This window comes from Cotesia typhae, unplaced genomic scaffold (assembly GCF_013202065.1).
Source record: "Cotesia typhae breed Kobodo isofemale line unplaced genomic scaffold, CoteBio_Ctyphae contig_11, whole genome shotgun sequence".
Lineage (NCBI taxonomy): Eukaryota > Metazoa > Arthropoda > Insecta > Hymenoptera > Braconidae > Cotesia > Cotesia typhae.
The window spans coordinates 3,760,789-3,779,096 of NW_027423711.1; the positions used below are offsets into that span (position 1 = coordinate 3,760,789).

General features: G+C 26.7%; 1 protein-coding gene and 2 long non-coding RNA genes across 7 annotated transcripts in view; 1 reads left to right on the forward strand and 2 right to left on the reverse strand.

Annotated features, from left to right (window-relative positions):
• 14-3-3zeta (tyrosine 3-monooxygenase/tryptophan 5-monooxygenase activation protein zeta) overlaps positions 1–18,308 on the forward strand; it is a 23,880-nt gene continuing 5,572 nt past the window's right edge. Inside the window, exons 1-3 of one of the 4 annotated variants that reach the window (XM_074239996.1) lie at positions 107–124; positions 283–379; positions 15,790–16,097. In XM_074239996.1, the coding sequence (XP_074096097.1) occupies positions 15,798–16,097 (300 nt within the window). In that variant the 5' untranslated portion in view covers positions 107–124; positions 283–379; positions 15,790–15,797. Of the gene's footprint in view, positions 125–282; positions 380–12,566; positions 12,727–14,542; positions 14,566–15,789; positions 16,098–18,308 lie in introns of those variants that run through there. The other 3 variants (XM_074239984.1, XM_074239991.1, XM_074240002.1) reach the window with 3 other exon arrangements.
• On the reverse strand, positions 9,774–11,030 carry LOC141525604 (uncharacterized). Of its 2 annotated transcripts, XR_012478872.1 has the most exons (4): positions 10,685–11,030; positions 10,238–10,543; positions 10,104–10,175; positions 9,774–10,025 (listed from the first exon to the last, which is right to left on the reverse strand). It is a non-coding gene; the product is annotated as an uncharacterized LOC141525604 (long non-coding RNA). The 2 variants fall into 2 exon arrangements; XR_012478870.1 differs by having other exon boundaries at positions 10,238–11,030.
• On the reverse strand, positions 11,464–12,273 carry LOC141525598 (uncharacterized). Its single transcript, XR_012478866.1, has 3 exons — positions 12,134–12,273; positions 11,865–12,056; positions 11,464–11,782 (listed from the first exon to the last, which is right to left on the reverse strand). It is a non-coding gene; the product is annotated as an uncharacterized LOC141525598 (long non-coding RNA).

An 18,308-nucleotide genomic window follows, 5' to 3' on the forward strand; every position in this document is an offset into this window, starting at 1 on the left:
GCGATTTCCTTGGTCGCAAAGCACCATCATCAGTGCACTGTGTAAAACTATAGTGTTAACAGGAGCCGTTGTAATACACTAAAGCATCGAGATTTTCCAGACCGCTAACTGCATCCGTTATTAGGTGAGTTTTTAAAATAATTATAAAATTATAAGTGATAAATAATTTAGAATTATGGAATAATATTAAGTGACAAATATCAAGCGTTAAATAATAAATTTTAATTTATTATTAGTACGATATATGTATGTTTTATAAATTATGTGAAATTGTCGAGACAGCCGAGTGAACCCCGTAGCCATTAAATCTGCCGACGTTACTGTCCCCACGATCTAGTCGCGTCAGTTTGTCTAAAAACGCCCTTTAAGGCCATACAAGGTAATATTTATAATTTTTCATATTATTAAATACTAATTACTTACATCTTTATATATTTTACAATAACCTAAAAATAGTTATTCTCTATCAGTCATTAATGAGAAAAAAAAAAAATTTTTTTTTTTTTTTTTTTTTTTACTCCAGTCATGCGATATGAATGCGGCTCGTATGCGAATGACGCACGTTACATTAGAGTAAGAAAACAAGATACAGAGATTGTTAAACGACAAAGACATCCGGACATTTTTTGATCTTTTATCTTTTTTCAATTTTCTATCTCTGTTGCTCTTTTTTACTCACTCGACATACTACGGCTGCCATCTTGTTTTGCACGCCGGCGAATTCCAAGACTTTCTCGCTGGCTATTTACGGGAAATAAAATTCTTCTGTACATTTATAGTTAGTGAGTAACAGTAAGTTTAATAAATTATTAAGATATTTTTTTTTTTTATTTCTACTGACGAGCAACATTTTATTTTACGTAGTTGTTAGATGACGTTATTGAAAACGCACTTGAGGGGAGTGCCCTTGCGCCATATTGCTTTACTCACCGGCGACGATTAATTATTTTATATCGTTTTGGAAAAAAAAAAAAAAAAAAAAAAACAAGCTAATTAAAAATTCTATTATATCATCAGGTAATAATTTCACAATTTCCATGAAATTACCATGTAGAAATTTTTCATTTGATTAACTATGAATAATTTCTTGTCTGTCATTCCACCTACATAATTCTTTTTTCATCTCCTTTTATGGCGTATAGGCTGTTCAATGTCATTATTTTCTTGATTTTGTATTTTTAACACAAAAAGTGCGTATTTAATAATGAAAATTATGTTAGCCGACTTCTAAACTTTTTTAGAATTTTTTTTATTAATAAAATCAATACAAAAAAATTAAAAGAAAAAATTCCACATGTTAAAAATTTGAAAAATTATAAATGCCATTTTTTTTAAATATTTTTTTTTGCTTATTTAATTAATAAAAAAAAATTAAAATTTTTCGCTGTCAGCTAATTTAATTTTCAATTTTTTTTACATACATTAAACATACTTTTTTTTTTATATTATAACTTTCGGTCGCTCATGACTGGACTCTTATCAAATGATTATATAAAAAAAATTACGCTACTGTCTCGCCAGGTTTACTGTCATTTGAATGTGCCGGATGAACGTGTTATGATGTGCGCTGAATTCTCAACAATAAAAAATTCAGCTTTCAATTACCGCCTTATAAAGCATAAATTAATTTATAAAATCACACATGTTCGAACAGTGAGGATTGAGTGAGTACACTTACTTACGTAAGTGTACTCAATGGTCGAAGTACGCTGCACAAAATAATTATGAAAATGGTCGATGATTATGAGAACAGATATTTTTGGCCATAAATTTTTTATGTTAAAACTTGTTAGACACATAGACAGCTCAGGGTCTTTAGTCTTCCACTTGACGTCGTGATAAAAGATAGACCAGAGTAATGTAATTTTTTTCTCGTGACCGAGCAGGAGCCTTTGATAAACCAAGCAACGCAGTGTGATCGATATACGAGCTTACCACCAGCCCACGCCTTTCTCTTCTCTACCATTATGTTATTTAATATCAACTAATATACTGTTTTGTTCATTAAAACCGAAAGCTTAATGTATTTTTTAATATTTTATCTCACATTACAATTATTTATCTATTCATTCATTCATTCATTCATTTATTAATTAATCTTATAACTTCAATACTCATTAGTTAAAAACTTGTTTTATAATTATTCAGCGACCGCACTACCTAAAACACTTGAATTTCCATTTTAATTGTTCTCAAATTAATTACTAAGGCTTTTCAACAATTTATTAATTATCGTCTACTGAAGAATCATTTTTTGACTTCAAGTACTTTCCGTGATTAAATTAAATTTTCATACAAAAATTAACAATAAAAAAAAATAAAATAGAAATTTTATCCAAAAAAAAATAAGAGCCGAAATTTTTTTCCAATTTTTAAAGGCAAAAAAACTATCGAAATATTAATTTTCTGATATTTAAAACAAGTAGAATAAAAAAAATTTTCAAATGTTAATTTTTCACCTAGATATGGCCAAAAATACGTTTGGCCCCATTTATAAACAATTACGATTATTTTTATATTAAATTATTATTTTTATTATTTAATTATTTCTCTGACTTGGTTCTCTTTTTCTATTGTCTTTCGGCTCGATGCAATTTTAAAGCCCTGGATTTTTATTTTTTGATTGATTACTTTTGCTTCCTTCCAATCTTCTCGGTCAATCAATCTTCTTATTATTATTATTTTCATATTTATACACCAGAAAAATCTATTTTCTAAATTTATACTGCTCAAACAATCTATCCCTCGCAACAAAACTAATATTGTACCGTTAAATATTTATAAGTGGATAATGATGAGTTTATTAAGAATAAAAATATAAAATCAAAGCCACTGCTTATAAATAAACAGTAAAAAGATATTAAAAATTTTTTTTTAGTTTTTGGAGAAATAAGAGCATTGAACTAGACATTTATTAAAGATCTTCTCCATAGTTCTCTTGTATCTCTTAAACTATCGTGATCAAGTCGACCCACATCTTTATATTTCATAAAGAGTGAGTAATAAGTACAGAGGGAACTATCAAGACTTAGTGTGTTGCTAGACAATGGGTCAACACGTGACAATAAGTTGACAGCCTCTTAAAGCCATTCATCTTGTAAAATTTATCCTCTTTTTATTTTTATTTATTTATTTAAGAAAATATTTACTAAAAAATGATAGTTACGCCATCAAATCAATTTTAATAAATATTTACTCTCTAAATTTATTATTTAAAGTTGGAAACAATTTTATATTGATTGAACATCAACTTAAATAGAAAAAAAAAATCAATCCTTGATAAAACAAGTAATTTATATTTATATTTTTCTTTTCGTGACCTATTATTCTCAATCTAACGGTAAATCAGCTTCCAGGCAGCTTACTTTTGCTTTTATTTCCTTTATACTACAGATTACTCTTTTTTTATTATTATTATTTAACCGTAATCTTCATAGTCTTTCTCTCTTTACGTCAGCTATTAAACTTTTAAAATCACCTATTTAAATATTTTATAAACAGTAACCAAAATCTAGTTTACTCAATTTTTTATTTCTTCTTTAAACAATGTATTTTCTTTTTCTTATAATTGCAGTGAATCAGGTCAGACTATGTATATAAATATAGTCTACAGCCATATTTAGTATTTAAAATATAAAACTTTTTTCAGTCTGAAGTAGTGACTCTTTATTGTAATCACAGAATTTCTAAACTTTCTGACCATAAAAATCTTGTCATTACTCTGAAAAAAAATTATTAACATCCATAACTTTTATATCTCATAAAGTACAACAGAAAAAAAATTAGTCTGTTATTTTTGGCTTTGAAAATATTAGAAGGCTAATTTTGTTTTTAATTCTATCAATAATTTAATTGAGAAAAAATTTTTATCGCTATTAGAAGTGAGTATTAAAATAATTTTATCTTTGAAATTTGAAAATTATTATTGCAATAAAAAAACTAATAGCTCAATTATTATTTTTACAGCCGAAAATATGAAAGACCCTACCTGCATTAAAAAGCTAATTGTACATGAAAGAAGCCATTAAAACCATACCGGAAAAATTAAATTGTACGTAGATATTATCACTCTGATAGAAGGATTTGTTTATATTTAATAAGCTTTATTAATTGTTAATAAATAATTTTTAACATCATAGAATTTAATAAATATTTATTAATGGTTAATGAATATTTGTTAGCTGTTAAAAAATATTTATTTAAAATAAAAAGCAAAAATAGCAATTTTATTTTGACACTTTTAATAATTCTATTGCTGGAGTACATCATAATAATTAAATTCACTAAATAAATCAACGTTTTAAATATTTAAACGTTATTATAATGTAATATAATTAATGCAAATAATTTATAAAAATGATTTTTATTTATAAACTATCTTTATATCAAATGACATTGCAAGCGAAACAAATTCACTCAACAAAATATTTATTAATTATTAATAAATATAATTTTCTCTTAAATAAATATTTATTGAATATTAAAAATATTTATTAAAATTTAATAAATTAAATCATTAATTATTAATATTTAATAAATCCTTCTATCAGTGCAATTTATGATAAAATCTATAAATTGAAGTTGTTATTCACTTAAAAAAAAATAATTGACAAATAATTGTCGATGCAATTAAACAATATTAACATAATGGTAGAGAAAAAGACGATAAAACTTACGTATAGCTCATCGTTTATATCCAAAAGTATTAGACACGCGATACACTTCAGAGGTTCTCAGTCTTTTTCTATTTACGTCTCGCTCTCTTCCTCATGTCTCGCGATTAACCGCGTGACTCAGTCATGACGACGTACGTCACGTATTAGTGTTATATGGAATAGAAGTGTAGAGAGTACTGGAGTACTACATATGTAGTATAGTAGTACACTTTGGTGAGCTGCGTAGTCTCTGCTCTCTACATACATATATATATAAATTTACGGACACGTCATCCTTAGCATTATGTACCAGGGACCCACGCCCCTGCACTCGTTAAAATCCCCTCGTTTTCGCTGCACTCGTGTGGTTTCCAAATTTTCAGCAAAGGGGAAAAAGTTTAGTTGTTTCTAGTGTAAAACAGAACTCCAAGTTTCATAATTATTACATTTTTCATTCCCCTGTAACAAAAAAATATTTTATAAATGACTCATTATTCAATAGTATTAAATGTAATAAATTTAAACATAGTACAGCTTAAATAAATTTATTTATTGTAAGCTTGACATCACATGCTATTCCAAGCCGAATGACGCACCAAGAGTTCACTTACGTTACGTCCTGTTAAAGCTAAATGTCTGTTTCTAGTCATTGATTACCTATTTACATTTTTTTTTTTTTTTTATTTTATACTGTTTAATTTCACAATAATGAAAATAGAAAATATAAAATTTATTTTCAACGATTAAATTTTTTTTTTTACACTGAATGTAAAGATTTTTTTTAAAAAATTCTTTACATTTGAATTTACAATTGGGTTTTTCAAAAAACTAAAAAAGAAACGAAGAATATCAAGTTTATATTTTTTTAGCTATTTATTAGACAAATTGAACTATAAATTCTTTTTACTCTTTTGCTTACAAATGGCAATACTGATACGCTATGAGGAGCAGCGTATGTTACTATCACATTTATTGAAAAAGAAAATATCGTATTACACGATAGAATTCCTGAGACTATTTCAATATTGTAGGATTACATGGAAGTTTATCTCTCTATTTGTCGTGAATTGAAATTTTTATTCATTTCCTGTTTGTTTGAATTAAAAATAATTAATTCCATTTTTATTAATAATTATCGATAATTGGTAAAAAAAAAATTTGAGACATTTAATTAATATAAAACCAAGTCAATTTTTTATTTCAGTCTCCAAATATTTTGACGTAGTTTTTTTTTTTAGCTCTTGAAAACTGAGGGCTTTTTAATGAGGCCTATAAAACTTTCAAAAAATTATTCATCGTGTATAGTTAGACACTGAAATAAAGTTTTTATTCATTTTTATTTTAGTATTAAAGTTTTTAGGTGAAGAAAATATATTTGTGTCGTTTATCTCACGAACGAATCACCTGATTCAAATCTTTCGTGCTGCAATCAAAATCTTATCTTAATTATATCTCATGAATTTTTTTTTTATTAATCGAATCTATGGGAAATGAGTTTACTTTTTTTTACTGTAATTTTTTATAAATTTTATCTTCAATCATACTATTTTCTTGATAAAATATTTTTATTTTTTTTAATTATTGATACCAAAAAAAGAAAAAAAAATTAACTATTAATTTATTTGAAAATATTTTGGCTCAAGGATGAATTTAAAAATGTTACTCTGGCTTTAATTAAAATTATCAGTGGCGCCAAAGAGCTAAAATTATAATTACTAAACAATCTGTCAGTGTATTTTGTTATTCAGATGAATTCTAAACGCTTTTACACTTCAATATTTAATTTTAGAATAAGATTTCAATAATTAATTAATTTTTCTAACTACCAAATTGGGTCTGAGTCATTAAATTTTTTTCTTTTTAAAAATAACAATAGTAAATTAAAAAAAATTGGTAATTTTAATTTTTTTTTTAAAATGAACAATTAAAAAAAAAAAATTGAATATTACAACTTTTTAAAAAATTTATAAATTTTTTAAAATTGTGGCAATCAATTTTTTTTATTGTTCATTTTTTTTACGTATTTTTCAAAAAAAAATTTCGTTCAAAAAATGAAAATTAAAATGGCAAACTCCACTTGTAAATAATTACCTTATTTTGGAGCAAGAAAAAATTTTCTTGGCTCAAAAAACTTTGACTTAATTCAAAAAAATTTCAATCTTTAATATTTTCTTGAGCCAAAAAAATTTACCCTCCAGTCAAGAATTTTTTTTTTTTCAGTGCAAAAAAAAAAAACTAGCATTACAATAACCATAAATTCACAAAACAAATAGTATTGAATAATTTTATTTACTCAGTAGCTAAATATTTAAAAAGTTATTCTGTTTTATTGTATGCTCGTGCGCTGAATATCGATTTATGCAGCACGTCTGACAGAGTTAGACATGTTAAAAAGTTTTCTCTGTTTATCACTTAACTTTGCTTATGTATATTAGATTGCACTAGCATTAATTTTTATGATAAAGTTTAAAAATGTCAATTTTTATTCTATAAATCCACGACCTCATCTATATTTTTATCAAAACGATTTCTACCATTGATAAAATAAAAGTGTGTTCATTGGAAAGTAAAATATCAATCAAAAAAATCGGAACGTGCGTCATATCAATATTTTAAACGTTGTGTTGACCAAATGTGAATTGGAAATAAAAATACAGATATCTATTCCGATAGTTAAAACTAAAGGAAGAATGGGAAACGAGAGTTATCGGTTTGTTCATGATATCCGGCCAACCAGCTGCACCTGACGGAATATAGGCTTATACAATACCATACAGAATCAGACAATAGCCCGACGAAAATCGAATGGTTACATACAATCTCAAACTAACGTTCATTGATTTTTATTTACTTTTTTTTTTTTTTTTTTTTTTTTTTCTATTGTGATTAATTCTATTTAATTTTTTTCCTCCTATAAAATGATGAGCAAATTTTATTACCACTTCAATTCAATTACCCAAAAAATTAAAATTCAACATGATAAATTCCGATAAACTTCACCTCATATTTTATCTTACATAAAAAATATAAAAAAAAATTTCTGCCATTTTTAATTAATTTTTTTGCTACATTATATTTAACTCTTGAGTTTAATGTCTAAAAATTTTATCTACTACCAATATGCAAAATATTTAATAAAATATTTACTCATATCTACCGACTCAGCTGGCTGATCACATTATGTATATTAATACTAATAATTATAATTAAAAATTTAAATTGAACTTTATTGTTCAAACAACACGTGGAAGTAATACCACGTGTATTGATAGGGTATACATCATGTAAAACAATATTATTGATCGCTTCATTACTAACCTATCATATAATATGTACAAAGTACAAGTTGATTCGAGCGAGGACTAGACGAAGAAATAACAACCAGGATCGAAGTACATAAATGATAGTCCACTAGTATATGTGTAGGATCGAAGTTACACGTACAGTGAAGATCGATAAAGTTAATACGCGTTTAATTATTCACTAATAATGTACGTACATCAAATCACAAGCCACAACTTTGTGGTCAAGATTGAGGATTGAAATTCCTTTAAAAATTTGGTAAATATTTACAAGTGGAGTCAACCATTTTAATTTTCTTTTTTTTTTTTCAAAATTTTTTCCAACTTTTGAAGGCAATAAAGCTGTCGAAATTTTTTTTTTTTTTTTTTTTTTTTCCCCACGACATTTTTTATCATAAATGTGACGTACACATAAAAAAGGTTCACTTGAGCCGAGGAAATATTTTTCTTCCTTAGTATTTTCTTGAGCTTAAAAAAAAATTTTTTTACAAGAAATTTCACTTATTCCAACAAAATTAATTCTTTTGCTTTAAGAAATACATATTTTGATCCAAGGAAATTTATTTAAGAAAATCTTCTTGTTTTGAAAAAATTCAGCCTCTTGCTCCGAAAAATTTAATTTTTGATAGAAGTAAATTTTCTTAAGCCAAGAATTTTATTTTCCAGTCAAGAAATTTTTCTTTCTGTGTAGTTATGATCCAAAATGGACTTGACCCCACTTGTAAATAATTACCAAAAATTTTTTTTATTAATTAAATCACAAGATTACATAGTTTGAATAAAGAAGAAAACTTATTTGAGTTAACAAGCGGCTAATTAATCACTCGATATTAATCTTTTAATGAACGTGGTCTGTTGGCCGGGAGCTTACCCGGAAATTCATTCGCATGAGCTACCGGAAAGCTCAATCGATTAAATTTAGTCGTGGGAAAATCCCGGACGATACTCATATTTCAAATAAAAACAAAAATATAACAAATTATTTTACCATTGATTCAATATCACTGATCTAATTGACTTTGATAAAAAAAAAAAAAAAAAAATAAAAAAATAAAAAAAACAAGTAAATGACAAAAAGAGTAGAATAAAAGAACCGCATTTGAATTAAAAAAATAAAAGGATGAAATTTTTTGCTAGGTAAAAAAAATACCCTGTTATTTTTGCAGACAGTGGCCCTGGCCTAGAAACTTGTTTTTATTGAAATCCGAGAGTTGTGTCAGAGATGTTGAATATCTATAAACGTGTGGACACATGTCAAAGAGATTGACAATATATACGTTCTATTATATACACTTAGACTTGATTCAACAATGGCTATTCTCGTATCATAATTTGATTTATTGAGTATATAAAGTAAAAATTTTATTATTCGTTATAAATACTAAATTAGAATTTTAGATGCGCATAATTTTAACTTGTGAATCGAATCCGACTCATTGATGAAAATTTCGACAATGTTTTTTAATTTAAAATGAAATTAAACGCTCAGTGAGAAATTATTGATGAAAAGTGTGACTTGAATTATTCAGAGCAGCATAATTTATAATAAATTTACCGAGTAATTTCGATTACTACTCTTCTTATCTATTAATACCTTACACTTTCTTTCCACTCGATTCATTTGGCTGATAAGTTAAATGAATTTATCCTGACATGATCATCAGGGAATAGAGTAACCGAGTCCTTGAAAACTTTGAGCTTGAGGAATTTAATCGTCATCCTATTTGCTAAGTCCTTTGGGAGAGGATTATTTAAAGGGAGATCTTATAAATCTTGATATCAACAGTTTTATTAAATTTGCTTTAGCCTCCAGCAATTTATTTATAAACTTTTTAAATTTTCAACTGTACATATATTAAATTTTATCAATTTAAAATAAGCTACGTCAGTTTTTTTCACGACAAGCCCAGAATATCAATTTAATGGATCTCCTAGATAGGATGAATGAAAAATGAAGCTTAATATTTTTCGGCTTCATTAATGTTGGAAATATTTAAAGAACCCAGACATTTGAATAATATAAAAATGTCCTGGATAAAAATTTTTGATATTTTGGTCTTCTGAAAAACTTAAAAATATTTTTTTATTCAAAGATGTGAGTAAGATAAGATGAGGCCTGAATTTACAATAGGAAAAGTCTGTATACCTAAGAGAAAATGGTGACGATGGATGCCCTGGTCTTCTTCTTCTTCTTCTTCTTCTTCTTCTTCTTCTTCTTCTGTAATAAAGGAATAGAAGGTGATGAAAGAAAAACAAAGATAAAAAAATAGATCCGTATACCTATACTGGGTGGTAAATGTTGAGATAGACAACCTAGAGAGTAGAGCCAGAATCAGAGAGAAAAATACATAGGGTTGGGTCTGCAGGGGTTGCGCGCGCCGTTTTCCTCAGATCAATATTTCATTTCCAGCCGTTTCAACAAACCATGTCTTGTTATCATCTTGCTCACTGTCAACCTGTACAAACTCTTCCTATAATTATCTCTCACTATTCACATTACATTTTACTTCGTCATTATCGTCTTCATATGCCTCTTCTTCATTTTTATTTACACTCTTATAACACTTATTGTTCAAGAGTATAAAACTAAAATTAATTTATCACTGTCAGTAAACTATACAATCGAATGAATACAATAATAATTATTATTATTGTTATGAAAGTGATTATTGATTATAATTGTAATTATGCTAACATCTCTTAGATAATAAAATCACTGCCACTTACCTATACATAAATCTACACGCATTTAGTCTATAGTTGTTGATGGAAAATTAGCGAGGTTAACGAACAGTCAAACAAAGCTTTGACCTCTTAAGCGATTATTATGCAATAAAAATTATTTTCATTAAATGAACCAGAAAATTATTGTCAGTTAATTGTTATTTAGACTTCTGTTACATCATTCAATTTTATTTGTAACTAATTTCAATTATCTAAAATCATTTTTAAAATAATTGCTAATTGATTTTAAATAAGATAATTATTATTGCATTGTAATATAAAAATAATTGCCTTGTGCTCGGTAACCGGACCTATTTTTAAAAACGGATGGCTTACATTAAAAATTAATATTAATTAGTCATTATCAAAAAAACTTACTTGCCTGTGAGGAATATTTTCAGAAAAATTTATCCATTTTTTAGATGCTTAGTAAGTTGCGATAAACTTGAAATTTTAATCAAAAGTATTGAAAAGTACTCAGAGATTTCCTACAAATGTAATTGAATTACATAAATTATCTGCTGAAAGTTCAATCTTTGGCTTGAGATTAGATTACTAGTTTATCATTATTACAGAAATATGAATAATAATGTCAATTTTATAAATAACAAAAAGTGATTAGTTCTTATCTTATTAATTTAAAAAAAAAAAAAAAATCAACTTTTTTTTTAATTTGTTTATTTTTTTAGGTATTTAAAAAAAAATATCAAAATTAAAAAAATAAAAATTAAAATGATATGGACCTCATTTGTAAATTTTTACTTCATATTTTTTTGAAAATTTTAATGGCACTGGAGACATCTGATAATTTTTAGAATTTTTTTAACAAAAAAATTATAGCAAGAAAATTTAATTAAAAAATTTCATCTTTAGAAGCTCTAAAAAATTATAAATGACATTTTTTAAATAATTTTCTATGTCTAGTTAATTTTCAAAAAAAATTGTCAAGTGTCTGCTAACTTCAGCCTCATAAATTTTACTAAATTAATTTATATTTATCATTGATTCAATAATATGCACAAATCAAAAAATTGCGACTTGAACATAAAACAATTGATTTATTAATTACTTGTGTTTCTTATCATCGAAAATTTTCCATTCCTAAAAAAAAAAAAAAAAAAAAAAAAATTAGAATATTAATTATAAATTAGAGTATTTAAATATCAGTGATACTACTACGTACATCTTAACATAGTTTAAATAGCTCGACAATTTTATTTAAAATAAGTAGATCATATATCATAAGCCTATTTATATCCAAGCTTAATTTTTCCGCATCATCTTGAATGTTTGTGTCCATTTGACATGATATCATCTCAGAGATAATCTTCATAAGAAACTCGAGCAATTCCTTAAAATCTCTAAAGATTATTTTCTAAAAGGAAATAAAACTAGATAAAATAAAAAATGACAAGAGAGCTTGCAGTAGCAAAAGAAGAATAGTAAAATAACTTGATGAATTCAACGGCGTCCCGGGGACGCTGCCCCACCCAGCCATTTGATGGCGGCCATGCCGGCACAGATCAATATTTCGGTTCAGTCCGAGGCGCAACGGATTTACCCGAACAGTTGCGAGTTGGGCCGAAAGTTCCACCGGAGTTAGCCGAGACACCTCATCCCCACTTGCTGACAGCGTTGCCGGCTCAGTCGTTGTGCGGGAGTGGTCATTGAGAGATGTGTTGAGTTGTAACGCGTGATTGGAAACCAAAAAAAAAAGGAAAGAACCAAGTAGTACGTAAGAGCAAAAAGTGATCAACAAACCGGTAGTTTTTTTTGGTTACAATAATTGATTTTTAAAAATCAATCTACCGAAAATTGAATTGAATTTAATTAAAAAAAAAAATTCTCTATACTCGGCGCTAATTTTAAAACTGCGTCGTTAATTCTAGTCTGAATACTCAGCTTTGAATTCATCAAAGTAAGCAAGGCACACCTTGACTGACTGACTGACTTGTCTCTCTTGTGATAGCAAGTGAAAGCGGAGAAGCGCACGCGTCTCCGTTAATTTAATTAAGTATTTATTGTATAAAGGATTTTTAAGATAGGTAAGAAAATTTATTAAAAAATTTTTACTATGACGAGAGACTTATTAAAAGTCTCTAAGCTTGCCGTTGGCCTCCGCTGCCGCTACTTAACATCCGGCGCGTTATTCTTGTCTTTTGTAACCCTCTTCATAAGCACATTCTTCCCTTTTATTACTTCTCTTGATTCGTTGCTAGATATTTTTTTTCTTATTTTATATTTATATATACATGTACACGTACGTTAACTTTTTCAACTCCCGTTCCTATCCGGCGAGCTGCCCTCAAATTCTCGTAACGAGCTATCGATCCTCGTTGAGTCTACGACGCAAAAAGTCTCTTCGCGTATAGTACTACGACGCTGCCTCTGCATTGGCGTAACGTCCGTTAGCTCACTCTAACTCTACTCAACATTTTTTTTTTTTTTCTATTTACTGTTCAACGGACTACTTAGTTTTTATTTTTTAACTTTTTTATAAAATTTACTTCAAGTCACTGGTCCTAGAAAAAATTATTTAATTGATTTTAGTTTTTTCATGTATGTGGCGCCACTTTAACCTCAAATTCTTCGTTACGGGTTTTTTGTTTCAAGTAATGATTTTTTTTTTTTCATGAAAATTAACTTGGCAGATAGTTGAACATTTTTTTAATTTTTGTTACATATAAATTATGGCAAAAAAAAAATTTATAAAAAAAATTGACGTTTAAAAATTTTTTTAAATAATTTTTTTGAACAAATTAATTTTTTTAAAAATTGTCAAGTGGACAGCTAACTTTAATCAAAATAAATTTAGCAGATATTTGATAATTTTTAGAATTTTTTTTTAATAAATAAATTATGACAAAAAAAATTGACATTTAGAAATTTGAAAAAAATTAAAAATCATTTTTTGGAACTAATTTTTTTTGTTAAATAAAATTTAAAAATTCTTTAATGTCATTTAACTTTAATATTATTTTTTTTATCGTCAGACTGAATAACACTCAAGTCGAGATTTTTAATTTTTTTTATTTATTAAATTAAAAATGAAAAAATATTTTTAAAAAATTGCACTTATAGTTTTTTACAAATAAAAATTTTCTTTTTATTATTTTGTAATAATTTTTTTAATAAAAAAAAAAATTCTAAAAATTTTTAAATATCATCTAAATTTTCATTCCGACTGAAAAAATTTTAAATAATTATTTTTCTTTAATTTTTTGTTTTTAGGTAAATCAAAATATATGTATGGATATAATTATTGATATGGAATTAAACGTCTGGGGTATTTAATATGAACTTACGTAGAATTTACTCAAGGCCATTGAGTATTCCCGACACTGAAATTGTCCAAGTTGTAAAGAATTCGTGTCGAGGTCTTCTTAGTGATGACATTGAAGTGACTTTCTCGAGGAAACTCTTGACTTGAACTTTTTGTAAAATAAATTATTTTTTAGATCGACAATGTAAAAGAAAAAAAAAAAAAAAAAAAACAGTATCGTTGACATGAAATATGTTCACTGATAACGATAGATACTAAAGGTTTGATAAAATAATTATCTAAACGATCGTGGCAAATAGTAGAGTTAAAATCGAAAAATTAATATTTAAACTAATTAAATTATATTTCTACAATTACTCGAGCTAAAGCATCCATTTTTTTTTTTTTTTTTTTTTTTTTAAATCAAATAAATCAACACCTGAATTAATACTACTTAATTAATACGTTAATTGAGTAATTTATAATTGAAGAAAGAAATTAATGTTTAAACGTTGGTTTAATTTTTTTTTTTAATTGCCAGACGTTCGAATAAGATCCGGCAACACTGACATACATTCGGCAACGTCGTGCGTTGATCTTCATAAAATCTAACACGTACCAGGTGATAGCATTGTAAAGTATTGAAATATAGAGCACGTTTTGTAACGAATTGTTCTATAATAAATTTTATTTCATACCCTAAATCATAAATTATCATCGCTACTGTATAATCATCTGAGATATATGATGGTTCATGCGAGAATTAAATGAAATAGAACGTATATCATGATCTGAAAATCGTTTTCATTTTAGATACTAACCGGAAGCGTATGAATAAAACAGGATACGACATACTCGCACCCTTCTCCATCTCATACTTGCAATTTAATCCATTTATCTTCCGTATTGTATTTAACTTTGAGCGATATTTGTTTGAGGCTTTTTAGATTTGATGGATAATTATTCTTGAAAATATAAATGACCTTTTATTTTTAGATTGATTTATACTTGAACTATTTAACAAGTCATTTTAGTGCTGCTAGTCTGCTATGTGTACAATGGTTTTGATAAATTAAAAATTTTGGAGCTTGGTAAATCATCTTGAGGTCAATTTAAATTAAATCTTCAATAAATAAATTTATAATAATAATATTAGATGTTGTTTTATAGTTTAAATGGCTGAGTAGGTGTCGTGAACTGGGCTCTTGCTTTATTCTTCATTTCCTTGCCAAAATTTTTTTATTGATTTAATTAAATTATATTTTAAGGTTTAAAAATTTGATTAAAAATTAAAAATATCTTACAATTGTTTGAAATTAATTAATTATTACTAATTTAATGTGATGATGATGATTGATGACTAGTCATTATTTTTTTTTATTAATCGGAATTCCCACGTTATCAAAAAATTTATTTGTCGTCAAGGTTTTAGTAATTAGTCACGGTTGTACAAATCGTCGTGGCTCGCCTACGCATTCTTCCTTTTAATTTGCACCGTTTTCGTGATACGGTCGTTTGTCACATAAGAACAATAGAACAGAGAATTTAAAAATTTTCAACATCTCCAGATGTTGTATTTTTAAATTCAAAATATTCTTTAGAGAAAAATATTTCTTTAAAATTTTTCAAATCCTCGGGGGGAAAACTAGTTTGAACATCTGGAAGAATTAGGCAGGTAAAAAAATCTTCACCTGCCCAGAATAAATATGTGGTCCCTTGGAAGTTTAAAAACTTTGTTAGCATTTAAAATTTTTTGAGGCAAAATGAAAAATTATTATGGAATAAATTATTTTATTTCAGTGGATTTATATCAGTTAATTTATTTTTGATTTTATTTTTATTACAGCCGACACAATGTCTGTGGACAAAGAAGAATTGGTGCAGCGTGCAAAGCTCGCAGAGCAAGCTGAAAGGTACGATGACATGGCAGCCGCAATGAAGGCAGTAACTGAGACGGGGGTTGAATTATCAAATGAGGAAAGAAACCTTCTGTCTGTTGCTTACAAGAATGTCGTCGGTGCGAGACGTAGTTCGTGGAGAGTAATATCTTCGATCGAGCAGAAGACCGAGGGCTCTGAGCGTAAACAGCAGATGGCCAAGGAGTACCGGGAAAAAGTCGAAAAAGAATTGCGTGAAATTTGCTACGACGTATTGGTAATTATTTATCTATTAATTTACACTAAACTGTATCTTAATTAATTTATTCATGCATTAATAATTTATTTTATTGATTTATGATTAAAAAAAGTTGTAAATTATTTGTTTAGTCAGTAAATGACTTTTCATTTTTATCATTAATGTGTCGGTGGTTAATTATAAATATGACCGTGACATATAATAGAGTAGTGCATATTTGTCAACTTGAGTATTGGATACAAATTATCTTTGATGACGATAATAATAATATTATTTGTACAATTAGTATCGTTAGGGTACACATACATCGCTGTTTATTGTTTACACAATTGCTATAGAGTATAGAGGATTTCCAAGGCTCATTTCAAACAAAAAAAAAAAAAAAAAAAAATTAATGCACACTTATTTTATATTTTATAATGTGCACACTATAATAATTCATCAAGTCAAAAAGAGTACATAGTGTTTGAATTGTCATATTATTAGTTATACTTCATTTTATTTAACGATCAAATATCCTGGTAATTGACAAGTTTTATTTCTTCAATAATCGTTAAACAAATTTATTATTTTATTTTATAAAATATTATAAAACTTTTTGTTCAACTATGTAATTTGGATTACATCCAAAATAATTTTGGCACTTGGCAAAATTACTACATGTCTGTTTTTTGTTTTCAAATAATTTATAAAATTTATTCAATCCTTTTCTAAAAAATACATTTTATGAAAATCAAATAAGCAATCAGTTGAAATTTTTAAGTTGAAAAAAAAATACATATTGCGAACAATAAACATCTGAAAATAAAGCTAGATCGTCTTACTTGCTCTACATACCAATGCAAGAGAGATCTTTGAGAAAAAAATAGTGGATTAAATTTCTCGGCTGGGTCATTTACCGATATTTGAGCTTGATCCTTGTCTGGATCAAATTAACGTATAAAAATAGTATAAAAACCTCAGTATAAAAAAAATATTTTATGTAAAGATAATAAAGTCAAGAAAGCCTTTTAATACAGCGATGAAGAGTTGGTATTCTGTGATGGAATGCGGAAATTAATGGGAAATGGAAGAGGAAGCGGTTGGCGCACCTCAACGGTTCTTGCTCAATCATTGAGTACTGACTTCTCAAGTATTTTTTAAAATATAAATGAATAGTCGTTTTATTAAATGTCAAATGATTACACTTTATTTTTATATATTTATTTAATAACCTATATTATTTATATTCTCACCGATAGTCAATTTATGATGACAAGTATTTAAGCTGCATTCGAAAATGCTCTATCTCTAGATACATAATTAACAAATGACCTTGTATCTTGTGAAGCATTGACATTTTTAAAAATTTAAGCTCATCCTAGTGTTACACTCATCAAGAGCTTTCATTTGAGTACCCACATCAATTTTTCATATATTTATATATATTACATATATGTATATATGAAAAATATATCAAAAATGTATGTGGGTACTCAAATGAAAGCTCTTGGTGAGTATAACACCGGGATGAGCTTATATCTTCAAAAATTCTAATATTTAAGAAAGTACAGTGCAATTTAACAAAAATCATTATTAAACAAATCAAAATTGTATTTATTCATAATTCACAAATCACGCAAGTCACATAGTAACTGCAAGTTTGTTAATATCTAAAATTTCTACTCTGTACAAATAACGATAACAACGATGATAATAATAATTTGTGATTACTATTGTTCCATTCATATCCAAATGCTAAGTATCAATTGTGTGAACTAGTTTTACTAAAACTCAATCTATCTACGTACGATAATGAATCAAATATAATTAATAATTAAACTCTATCATTGTTACGAGCAAAAGCTTATCTGTATTCGTATGTGAATACGTAATATTTATGCGGTTTCACGTTATATATTTGAACTTTTAGTAAACAACATGTTTATATCGGTGCTTGACGGATAACAAATATATTTATCTCATACGTAACAATTGTTAATTATTTCAACAAGTTATATAGTAAACAAACATCATACTCATTATAATTATTATCATTATTTTTTAAAAACTAAATTTCAGAGTACTTGTAGTCATACATGAAAATTGAAAGTAATTGACTAATTGTTGCGATTGAAATATTATCGCTTCCGGTTTTAAATATAAAAGACCAAGCAATTAAATTGCAATTCTGTTTTATTAGTACCTATCAAATATTTTTATTTATTTTTTTTTTTTTAATTATTAATT